At 42.1% G+C, this 12636-nt stretch overlaps 1 protein-coding gene across 1 annotated transcript; it reads right to left on the bottom strand.

The window, feature by feature from the left end:
* Positions 1-8188: 8188 nt before the first annotated feature.
* Positions 8189-12023, bottom strand: LOC311038145 (protein FAM163B-like; the record flags this gene model as incomplete). Its single annotated transcript, XM_084047505.1, has 2 exons — positions 11901-12023; positions 8189-8629 (listed from the first exon to the last, which is right to left on the bottom strand). Exons 1-2 carry the CDS (start codon positions 11991-11993, stop codon positions 8189-8191), a joined length of 534 nt encoding a protein of 177 aa, XP_083903631.1. The 5' UTR covers positions 11994-12023.
* Between the last annotated feature and the right edge of the window lie 613 nt (positions 12024-12636).

Raw genomic sequence — 12636 nt, 5'->3', positions numbered from 1 at the left:
ACACACACACACACACACACACACACACACACACACACACACACACACACACAGCTGTCTATTCCACATAGACCTGCTAGACTAGAGCCTTATTAGTATGGTTCACTCACTGGACAAATACCAATGACAGCGGAATAGCTTCACATATTCAGCCCCTTGTAAAAAAAACAATACAAAACTAGAAAAAGTGCTCCTCGGAGCACAGGTCTCCGCCAGGTCAGGTAGGTTATTGTGGCCTCCTAGTGGCGCTATAATAGGCCAATGTGAAAAGGGTGCCATTTCTTCTTAGGCCTTGCATGGCAATCGGACACTGCATTCATGATTTGAGGCATTTTGTTCAAATTTTCTTTTTTTGCTAAATTAGACCTGCGCTATAACAGGCCAATGTTAAAAGGGTGGCATTTACTCCTCAACATAGTGTGAATGTGCGTGCGAAAATCGGACGCTGCGTTCATGATTTGCGGCATTTTGTTCAAAACAAGCCACTACTGCAAACCTTAGATGTCAATCTTAGCCAATCAGGATGGAATATAAAAAATCAAGCACATCCGTCTTAATCACATGACTATAGAGATCATGTGTACCGATTTGCGTGAAAATTGGATAAATTTGGAGTAATATTTTAAAAAAAATGTTTTACATAAGTCGGCCTCCTGGTGGCGCTATAAAAGGCAGATGTGAAAAATGCAGGGCAAAGGTTTTGCCTTGACCTCTAGGGAGTGCGCTTACAAAGTTTTACACAGATCGGTGCAGTTATAGGTAAAAACAGGAATCGGCCTGTTATAGCGCCACCATGAGGCTGATTTGAACATTTTCAAGTGGCATTTCTTCCCCGGCATAGTGGAAATATGCGTGCACAATTTCAAGGAAATTGCATGCTGTGTTCATGATTTGAGGCATTTTGTTCAAAACGGAGCACTCCTGCAAACTTTGGAAGCCATTTTTAGCCAATCAGGATGAAATATATTTGTTGATTACTTTTGATGCAGTAATGGTCTTTTTTTGTACTGTCACCACTTTACAGTCATCTGTGGACCCTCCAAAAATCATGTGGGGACCCCGACATGGGGTTGAGAAGGTTCAGAACCACTGTCCTAGACACACACAAAATAATATTTGCAGCGTGTACATATGGGTACAGAAAAAGTCACTGAATACATAGCGTAACAACATATTCGAATAATTTAAATAGTACAAAACTGTGAATGTCTAATGTTTCTTCGCTTGTAAACACAGTACTGGCCTCAGTGGGTTTTCTCTGTAAATAAAATAAAATCAAACTCCGTGGCTCAGTTGAATTGGGGTCAAATTCAGATATTTTAGGCTGTGTTCGTGGCGGTGCAACGCTCTGGATGTCCTTCACCACATCTTTGTGGTCCTACATGGTGGAAAATGCATAATTAGATTTGACGGCGTAATTCTTAAAATGCATGTATTATTGAACAATTAAAATTCCCAGTCGTTATGTTGAGTGCTATTGTTCATGCTGAAGATAAGGACACATACTGTACTGTACAGATGGCAAATAAGAGATGGACAGACATATAGACAAAGAGACAGACAGACAGACAGACAGACAGAGAGAGAGAGAGAGAGAGAGAGAGAGAGAGAGAGAGAGAGAAATCGTGGGGGGAGACAGAGAACAGAGACAGAAGACACAAAATCACGTCCATTCTACGTCCTCTGGAGTCATTCCTTATTTATCATCTGTTACACAGAGAGGCTGGAGAATGAAAAATTCAGTCAAGAGCCCCAGTATTTTATCCTTTTAGAAATGACAGGATCACAAACAGGGGTCCTGGCCTGGTGTGCGTGCATGTGTGCATGTGTGCATGTGTGCGTGTGTGTGTATGAGGCCCATCACTCTCCAGCTCTGATGAAGCAATAGCTCCGTGTGTGCGTGTGTGGTGCGCATGTGTGCATCCACTTATGTTTGTGGGTTTGAGTGAGCATAGAGTGTGCATGTGTCACACAAGCATGCTAGTGACAGAGAAAGTCTGATCTGTGTGTCCATTAGATGCTGAAATACTGTATTAGGCTAGGATTCACTATGCTGGTACTGTAGACAATGTTATTACACACCCATGCTCACCAAATAATCGCCATCTATCAAGTCTTTGTGTCATTATTATGTATACAAGATGGCTGTCCTGCCTTCTATACGTCATACAGTACATATTATTACTATACAGGAGTGTTCCTGAGAGATTTTACAGTGTAGAGCTGCAGTACACAAATCCTGTCACCATCCTCATATTTAAATTGGACTTACTTTGTCCGAGTCTCAAAAATGTATGTTGACTTGGTGTTAACTTGATAAATGAGTTTGTTAAACAAAATTGATATATTTGCATAAATGTGCAAATCCCATTTTCTTAATATGTTGTAAAGCCTGTAATCTGTGCTGAAGTGAAATGATGTGACATACTGTTTAGTATTTATCAACAAATGAACTGCCATAGTCCTAAACTGGAACCTGCACTGCAGAGCTCCCTATGTGCTGTAGCTAAATTAATACTCACTAATCATCCTCCTTCGTTCTCAGAGGGAGAGATTTATATTTTGGCCTGTAGCCTCTTCACAGTGTGCTGACCCTGGAACTGCTGGGTATTTGTTGTCCTATTAAAGGACAATTGAGATACAAGATATGTGTGGTGACAACAAAGTATAAATTGTTCTCAGGGGGGTGTTTGACGTTAATGTCATTTCCTCTGCTCATTCTTGTACACTCATCCTTCACTACCTACAACCTGAAAGAGGATTTGATGATAAGCGGAGGAGAGGAGAAAGGCAGATGAGGTTGAATAAACATGGAGAGTGTGAGGAGGTGGTTGAAGATGAGAGGAAAGACGAGATGAGAGGAAGAAATTGATAAAGTGTGGAGAAGAGGAGGACATGAAAGGTGTGTGGTTGGAGAAGAACAGCAAAGGAAGAAGACAAAGAAAAGAGGGATGAAAAGAAGTGGTGGTGGAGGAAGATGAAGAAGAAGAAGAGAAGAGAGATGAGGAAAGAAGACACTGGTTAACACTGTCAGTAGCCAGTAGGAACATTAAGCCTCCTATCTATCATGTTTATAATTCATGGCATCCTGGCCACTCCTCTGTACTGCATCTAAACTCTGCTGCTGGAGAATTACTACCAGAGACCATAAACACACACGCACACACACACACACACACACACACACACACACACACACACACACACACACACACACACACACACACACACACACACACACACAAATGAGAGAAAGAGGGTGGAAAGGGCAGAAGAACGCAAAGAGAAAGGACAGGGGGATACAGAGTGAGAGAGAGGGAGGAGAGACAAGATGAGACAATGGGAGATGTGAGGTAATAGCAGAGATGGAGTGAATGAGAGATTGTGTGTGAGAGAGAGAGTGGAGAGTAGATTGCTGGAGGGTGAGCGCGTAGGGCTCATATAGCAGAGGGATGATTCAAAGCGCATGTCATAAAACATCGATACCACACCACAGGCCATGCTACCAGGCCTGCCCGCACTGGAGGTTATGCCTCTAAATAATTCAAACAGTCCATGCAAACATGCGCGCACGCATGCACACACACCCGCGCGCACACAAACATGCACGCACACGCACACGCACACACACATACAACACATACACACATGTTGACAATAGTAAATGATAAGACTATATTCTGCCGCGGATAACTAATAAAAATGAGTCCACAGACTACGGGAGTGTGTTAGGGGAAAATGCATGGATAGTTCAGGTGGATTCAGGGTCATTTATACTATCGTGCACCAAAATAGCAGATGTACAAGCTCACAACTCTGCTATTTTGGTGCGCTACACGGTGCACAACCAAGTATAAGTCAGGCTTTATAGAGCTCATTGGCTCAAGCTGTTGATGTTGTGTGGTCTTGGTCTTGATGGACCGTTACATTTCCCAGAGGGTGCGATGGTTCAATGAGTGAGCAAGGTCAAAGTATTCCATCCTTTCTTTTCTTCCCCCAGTTCCTCGGCAGAGGTCGCCTGGTACCCAACCCGTTGTGAGCTTGTAGATCAGCGCATGACGCATGGTACGACAAAGTATAAATCAAGCTTCAGTCTTCCAGTGATCCTTGTCCTTGGAAGAGGAGAAGGAGGCACTGTGTACCACACAGTGCTTGAGGAGAAGCAGACTAATTTATTTCCCAGTAAAAAAAAAAAAATATGAACAGGGGTAGTTGTGATAGATGTTCAACTTCCTGTGTTTTGCTGCAGGAAAACATCCTCTTTTTGACCACAGCTGTGTTCTTCCCGCTTGGTGACAGTGGTTCTGAGAAACTTGAATGACTCAGCAGAGTTCACCGTTCAGCCATTCATCTCCAGGCTCATGTGGTAATGTGATCCCTTCAAACACCACTACTGAGGCTGTATGCATACAGTATACTCGTGGGATTAAGTGAGTTTGGAGCAAACATGAATCCATGCAAACCTGTGCATATACTGTACATGAATGTGCATGTATGCATGTATTCTGTGTCAGTGTTCATTCAAGTTGGATGGTGCGTGTATATGTGTGTGTGTGTGTGTGTGTGTGTGTGTGTGTGTGTGTGTGTGTGTGTGTGTGTGTGTGTGTGTGTGTGTGTGTGTGTGTGTGTGTGTGTGTGTGTGTGCGTGTGTGTGTGCATTTGTTTGTGGGCCATGCGTGTGAATGTGTGCAGACAGTCCTCGTAATTGTCACGTCCCCATGTACAGTAGCATGTAGCCTACAGTTCATCCTGAGGTTAAAACACATCACATGTGTTCACAGCTGGGTCACTGATGTATATTGGAAACACTGAGCAGAACAGTAGCGAAAAGAATCACACCATCCAGAATACCTATCAAATTGTTACAGTATACAGTAAGTAGCACGATATCCTGGGCTCAGTATTCTATTCAGTTCTATTATTTTTCGTTCCGTTCTACACGTCATTGTGAGTGTTATGTCTGGAATTCCTGGACCGCTATGTGCTTTGTATTACTTGTATACATCTAGTATTCCATTGCCCGGCGTGGCCGGGTTTCGGTACCCAGCTGGGTGCGGAAACCCTCCCCCTTCAGAACCTTCAGTAGTAAGCACAATTAGTTTAACCACTCAGCACATTGTATGTGAGTTAGGTATGGTGCACTTGTGGGTATACCTGTAAGCTTCTTTGCAACACCACGGGTCCAGCTCACAGCAACAGCTTCGCTCAGCCAGCCTGGACGGAAGAATCCATCTGCAAGCCTTGCTTTCCAACATACATTTCACAGAGAAAATGGAATAGGGAAAGGTCTGAAGTTTCATCTAATGTTCAGTGCAGACTCAGGAAAAAAAGGAGGGGACCAAGTATAGAGCCCTGGGGGACCCCAGTCAACTAAGTATGTATATAGGGTTTAAGTGGTTAACTGTGTATTCCTTCTCACTCATTTTGCCACTTATTGAATATCACTCTGATACCAGGGTTCAGTTTGTTGACAAAAAAGGGCAACAGTTTCTTAACCACTTACTGTAAGCCCTATATATTTCCTACGACAAATAGTAGGTCAATATATCTTATATAAATTGAACAATTCGCCCAAAATAGGAACAACAGGGTTAATGTGGTTAACCCTGTGGATGCACATCTGCTATTTTTGCCAAATGTTTGCCTATTCTGACCTGCCCAGAGTAGTCTGGGTTAAACAACGTCTTATTATCAAACTTGTTAACAATTATATCAAGATTAATATCAGCTTGAGAAAAGGCGAGGGGCAAGGAAGGTTTGCTGAGGAGAGAGGAAGAAGAGAAGAGAATGATACAAGTGCATGAATTAAATCAACATTCAGTAGGGTCAATTGCTCATCCAAAGTTTGTTTTTTCTCTGCCAGATGCAATAAGTGGCCAATGATTACGCACGCTGAATATATTTTGACACCATTTTATTAGCAACCATGTGTTTGTTAGTTACACCATTAGAAACAATGACAGAAACATTGCTGCTGTAATTTAGAGTCTGAAAATCTGCTGGAACATAAACAAATGCAAATAACTCACATATTGTAAGATAAAAGCAACACTGAAGTTTAAAGTACACCAATAATAATATCTATTATCTAATATATTTCTCTTATAATTCTTTATGGCACTAAATTTCCTGTGCAACTGTCACTGAATGATTATTAAAAAAAGAAACATCACTGAGAAAAAGAATTGTGTGTATGGATGTACAGTATGCTATGCACTATGCATGATGTGTGTCTGCATGAAAGCACAGCACATGTCACAAAAGGAAGATGAAAAACTAGTCACTGTTGCATCTTGTGGGAAAGTAAAGGAGCATGATCGTTGTTCAACTGAACAGAGAGGCAGATAGGCAGAGAGTCAGAGAGTCAGAGAGAGAGAGAGAGAGAGAGAGAGAGAGAGAGAGAGAGAGAGAGAGAGAGAGAGAGAGAGAGAAGGCAAGACAGAATCCACTACCCATATATAGGTATCTGAGATGGACAGGACAATAACCCACAACAGGGCCAGTGGCTTCATGCCCCTCATCCTTCCACCAACCTTCCTTCTGATTAAATCCAGGCAATAAATAATTTTGCTCATTAAACATGTGGCCTATGGGTATAAAATGTAGCCACTGCCCTTCCTGGCAGAATAACATCAGCAGCACCACCTCTGGGCATGTTAGCCGAGTTCAGATAAAATATAAATAAATAAATAATTGAATAAATAAACAAGAGGACTTAATTACCCGGTACATGGCGCAAATGTCATATTCCTCAGTTCATCAAGTGGTTTATGCCATGTCCTGTTAAACATATATAGATGAGCCTTAATTGAATTCAATAAACCCAATAACACATGGGATGTGGTGAACATTTGACAACCTGAAACTTCAGCGAAGAACTGTAATAAAGAGCACAGTAAAGGTAAGGTGTTACTGTAGAAACATTTCGCAATAATGCAACGTGTTCTAATAATAATCAGTAATAACAAAATTATCTCAGAGTAAAATAAACCTTTACAAAGCAGCTGCAGACACGTTTAGGCTTCATTAAACCAGGTTAGGCCAACTCTCAACTCTTAGTACTCACTTAGCCTAAATTGGCACATCATCTATGATACCCTTCCCCCACCATTTAGCACATGTATAAATGTGTGTGTGTGTGTGTGTGTGTGTGTGTGTGTGTGTGTGTGTGTGTGTGTGTGTGTGTGTGTGTGTGTGTGTGTGCGTGTGTGTGTGTGTGTGTGTGTGTGTGTGTGTGTGAGAAATGTTATTGCAACCTGGATTTGGGTTCCTTCCTTGTATGTTTTCTTTGTGTATAATCTGAATTCTGGTTTAACAATTGCTCCAGCGCCAAAGAGTATGTTAAAGAAACACACGCAAATTCTAACAAATAGTCCCCTTTGGCACCTTGTCAAGCCAAGAACAGTGTGGTCTTGGCTTGTAGCATGGCAGAGGCTATGCTGTTATCCCGCACTTAGACAAAGCCTCTTGGCAAACTGGTGCAACTCTATGAAAGGATGTTTGAAATAACTAGGAACTTCCATCCTCTATGAGCCCTTTATGTTCTAATGGCCTTAGATAAGTTTAGCTAAAACTTCACCAGTTGACAGCTACAAGATGAAGTCCCACAATCTACTGTACCTCACCCCATCCATCTCCAGTTCTCCAGTTGGTACTCAGTTATATTCCATAATGTGAATGTTCCATGGGTAGGGAAAAAGACAGATCCTCCAGTAACATGAGAGGGACACATGTTCTATTTTCAGCAACCATGGTATAAGAAAATATTTTGCAGGTATGTCATTTTAACATGGTGGGTAGCGCATGGGTCTTTGGGCCAAGTAGGGCTCCACAAAGTTTGTCAAATCTGAAAATGTTTTGTTGTTTTCCTTGCTCGCTCTCTCTTTTTGGTAAAAAGAGAACAATTCAAAACATAACAGATTTAGGAGCTTGTGTTATTATGAAATGACCTTAAACACTGAGCATAAAACCTCTTGACGGATCTGTCCTGAGTGCCAAGTGAGTTCCAAGTCAGCAGAACCAGAACCGATCAGACCAGACCAGACCAGACCAGACCAGACCAGACCAGACCAGACCAGACCGGTACAAACTGGGTGAGATTAAAAAAAAAGGCTACACCCAGCTCCAGGCCCGTTCTTAGTCACAGCCCATCCACTTTCACGTCAGTACAAATCTACCCAACCTTCCGCTAAACATCAGTGCTGATACTGCAGCTGCGTGCGAACATGTCCCTCATGGTGGCTGACCGGGGAAGGTTGTGCTTGCGGTAACTGGTTAGTTCCAGGGGCACGGGCAGGTCCAGGTCCTGCTGCTGAACGCTGCGATAGCTGATCCGTTCGCCCCCATTCCTCAGCCCCTCCGGCTGGTGGTGGAGCTGGGGCTGAGGGGGCTGGAGGTAGAACGGCAGCTCATAGTGCGTGCACGACGGACAGAACGTCTGCGACCGTGTCAATTTCCTGGCCAGGGGAGGGGTGGAGAAAAGGACAGGGCCATTGGGGACGGAGGAGGAGGCGGCGGCAGAAGCTGCCACAATGTTGTGATTGGAGTGGACCGGCGGGAGGCGGGACGTGACGGCGAAGTCGGGCTCCTCCTCCTCCGACTCGGATTCTTCTTTCTTACAGCAATAATACTACAGGTGAAGGGTAAAGGAGAAGGGCCGTACGTGACAATGAGGTGGAGAGGAAGGAGAGAGAACGAGAGGGACGATAGAGCGGAGACACAGGGGAGGGGAGGAAGAGGCGGGAGGCGGAATGATGGGGAGGAAAATAAAAAAGGAAGGAAAACCAGAATGTGCAGGAGAGAGGGAGGGAGGAGAATAAAGGCAATGAGAAGACAAAGGATAGAGGGAGAGATATGAAGACAAAGTCAAAGTTAGGGACAGGACGGGCATTTGTTATCATGAAATGTCAAAATCTGCGGTATTGCCTGAATAACAATTACAGGAAAAGCAATCGTTTGGCAGATTGGTTTATTTGTGAAATGACAAATCCCATTAATACATTATAATTAAGCCTACATATGTCTTTAGAGTGTTACTGCTCTTCCTTTAATCTTCCCATCAGTGATGAGGTCACTGTCCTTGTATTTGTCTTCTTACCCGTCTTCAACCCTCTGCTTGAGGAATCCACTTATCTTTCTCCTATTTCAAACAACAGCTACAAATGTCATGTCCTCAATGGACAATCATATTTTGCTGAGAATACTGCATATATATACTGTACTAGACTACTAGTATATATAAATGTGTTTGTTTTTTCTTAAAGGACAACTTTGTTTTTTTACAACCAATGTTTATGTTTTAGATTGTAATTAAAGTAAATAAAAGATGAGTGTTAAAAATTTCAAATTTACTGCTTTCTATAGTTTTAGCAATTTTCACAATCTTTTTTACAGTGTTTTCACAGTGGGTGGGGGCATTCTGTCCGGTGGCTAAATATGTATTTTTTTAACACATTAACCCGGCGTTTTCTTTATTATTATTTACAGTAGCTCTTCTAGCCCCCAATAACTCACATCTGGCCATCTCAGACAGCCGGACCTTTTTTATTGTGTAAAAAAGGCATATTTAGCCACCGGACAGAATGCCCCCGCCCACTGTAAAAAATATCGCAAAAAATGCTAAAACTATAGAAAGCAGTAAATGAAAAAAAAATTACACTCATCATTTATTTACTTTAATTACAAGCTAAAATATAAACCTTGGTTGTAAAAAAAAACAAAGTTGTCCTTTAAATGATTCCAAAAGCCATTTTCCAGTCCTCCTCCAATCTATTTCCAGACTGTACCTGGACTTACGTTCAGATCATACAAATTCTCTCACAAAATGTTCACGGTACCCAGGCCTCTCAATGACCATATTCACACGGCGGCCATGTTGCTATTAAGTCAATTTTCTCAACCAACTTGGTTGAGAAAAGTGCTGTACAAATATGCCCTTTATTATGAATACAGTTCTAAAGACAGTCTAGATACAGAGATACCAGTACCATCTGCTAAATCCTGGAACTGTGTGACCCACTTAAATCACTCCACCACAAATCTGAACGTGAGTTTGGGTTTTAGTTAGTTAGTTATTTCAGATCGTCCTGCTCTGTATTTTACTCTTGCTCTTGTATGTTTACTAAACAAAAAAATACAAATGGAAGCTAAACGGATAATTAAATACTATTTGGTAATCCATCTAAATCTTTTTAGTTTATTTTTTTCTTTCTTTCTCTTAATTTCTTACATAGTTTACAGTACATTTATTATAAACAGCAAAACATAGACACTCCTTTTTTTCTCTGGCAGATGCAGTTAGCCTACTAAAAGTTTCCACAGTTCTCCGAATTAGTTTGAGCACAAGAATTCTGCTGTTATGCAGTACATGCTCTAGGCTGAAAGCAGAGAATATGGTATGTAGATAATGTTCTTTATCTAAGTTACAGTATATGCAAAAGCTAAGGATAATCCTCAGCCGTGTAAAAAGTTATCCCTTTTGATTTTATGTTGTTGCGTATTGATGAAAATACTAAATAAAATAAGTTATCTCTCAATAAAGACACAGTAATCACTGTTGTTGATTAATGTTTTTCATATTTCCCTAACTCGACTGGCCAACTCGGGAACGATGCAAGTTGGGAATGCATGCCCCACCCGGTTATGCAATACCCGTTGTCAGAGTACCCATGGTACCCAAGCCGCCAGAACTGGGAGGGAAAAGTTAAGCGCAAGTCTCTGGTGGCCGACTCTGGGAGTGCAGCTTACCACAGCTGGGGCCCTATACAAACGTCACCTGTTACGTAGGCACGTCATTGCTGATTGGGTCGTGCTCAACGAATCACAGTAGGAAGGTGACTTGAAGCCACTTGAATTTTAGTTCCCTCCCCGCCCACAGACCATTACATTGGAAGGCTCTGGTCCAGCCCTAGCCTCGCGTGGCCAGTCAATGTCACTGCTAATTTGCATTTTTTTTTTTTTTTGCACTGGCAGATTCGTCTGGAACCAGGCTAGTCCCGCCCTGTCCACAGACCAATCAGAATCTTTGGCTTGTGGACTTTCGAAACCATCCCTTTCACACAGGTAGACTCCCGGACGGAGAAGCTGAGTGTAAAAAAAACAAACGCTGAACGAAGCGACTTAGTCTGGATTCCATACTAACAAACTCATACACTATATCAACATACTGAAAAATGCCTCCCAGCGGTTTTATTGATGTGAGATTAAAAGAAAATTACATATTTTCATTGACATTCTATTCCAGTATGATGGCATTTATTATTTTTCATTCTACACAGCACCTGACAAGATGTCCCAGATAGACACACATTTTATCGTATCTACCAGAGGTCATATCTGCATTTTGACAACTTGCAGAACAGACCAAAGAACTGTTGAAGCTCCCATTTCAAACACAGAACCCAATTCTTTGTAGCAAATGGCATACAGTAGAAGGTTATAACTAATGTACCAATGTTCAGCAAAAAAAATTAAAGAGGAGATGGGGTGCAGACTGAGCATGAGGAAATGCTGATGAAAGCCAATGCTCAAACATCGTCATTTTCTGCTTAGTGCCGTTCCTTAAAAAGCATCAAAAGTGCATTTTTATTCCTAATAACTGTGGTGTTAAAGCCCTGACATAACTGGAGGTGTACACCCTGCTTAACATTTGTGATAACACTATGTTAATAATAACATAAGAGAATAAAGTCCAGACAAGTAAAGGCTGGTTATTATGTGATAATGAATTGCATTTTATAGCGCTTTTCCAAGTGCTCAAAGCGCTTTACAATGGTTTATTCATTCCTACAGGGGGGGGGGGGACAATGGGAGGTGAAGAGGCGAGATAGATAGAGAGATATATATATAGAGAGAGAGACTATTGGTAAGAGACTATTGGTAAGAAGAAGTTGTGACCTTACCTGCAGCCTACAATAACACAGTATTGCAATGATACACAGTAAGATGACTGTAGCTAGAATTCCTCCAGTGATGACCACTGTCCCGGCTGTCATTCGAATGCCTCTCCATCAACACCCTACAGAAAGCACAGTAGAGAGGGAGCAAGAGAGAGGGATTTATAAATAAATATTAATATAAATAAAAAGTTTGTTCGTTCTACACGCACGCACACACATATATATAGAGAGAGAGAAGATAGATATGTGTACTTAGACAGACAGACAGACAGACAGACAGACAGACAGACAGACAGACAGACAGACAGACAGACAGGACAAGAGGAAAACATGGACAGAAGAACAGGGAGAGAATGACAAAAAGACAGAACATATCAATATACTGTATTGGTTTCATTAAGTGGATTATAACAGTGCCATCTCAGTGTGACTCATTGAATTATCCACCGTTTGGCAGACACTTAATACAATCAACGTTGCTCATAATACAGACAAGTTTCAGACCGGAAGACAGAGAGGAAGGGGGAGGGAGAGGGAGAGGGAGAGAGGGAGAGAGGGAGAGAGAGAGAGAGAGAGAGAGAGGGAGAGGGAGAGGGAGAGGGAGAGGGAGAGAGGGAGAGGGAGAGGGAGAGGGAGAGAGATAAAGGGTGAGTTGGGGGGCAATGAGATAGAGATGGGTAAATCGGAGGTGACTGAGCAAGCGACAGAGAGAGAAGGAGTTCAAAATGAATGGAGCAGT

This window comes from Gymnoscopelus microlampas (genome assembly GCF_963454915.1).
Source record: "Gymnoscopelus microlampas genome assembly, chromosome: 21".
Lineage (NCBI taxonomy): Eukaryota > Metazoa > Chordata > Actinopteri > Myctophiformes > Myctophidae > Gymnoscopelus > Gymnoscopelus microlampas.
This window is presented reverse-complemented; position numbering and strand designations above follow the sequence as displayed.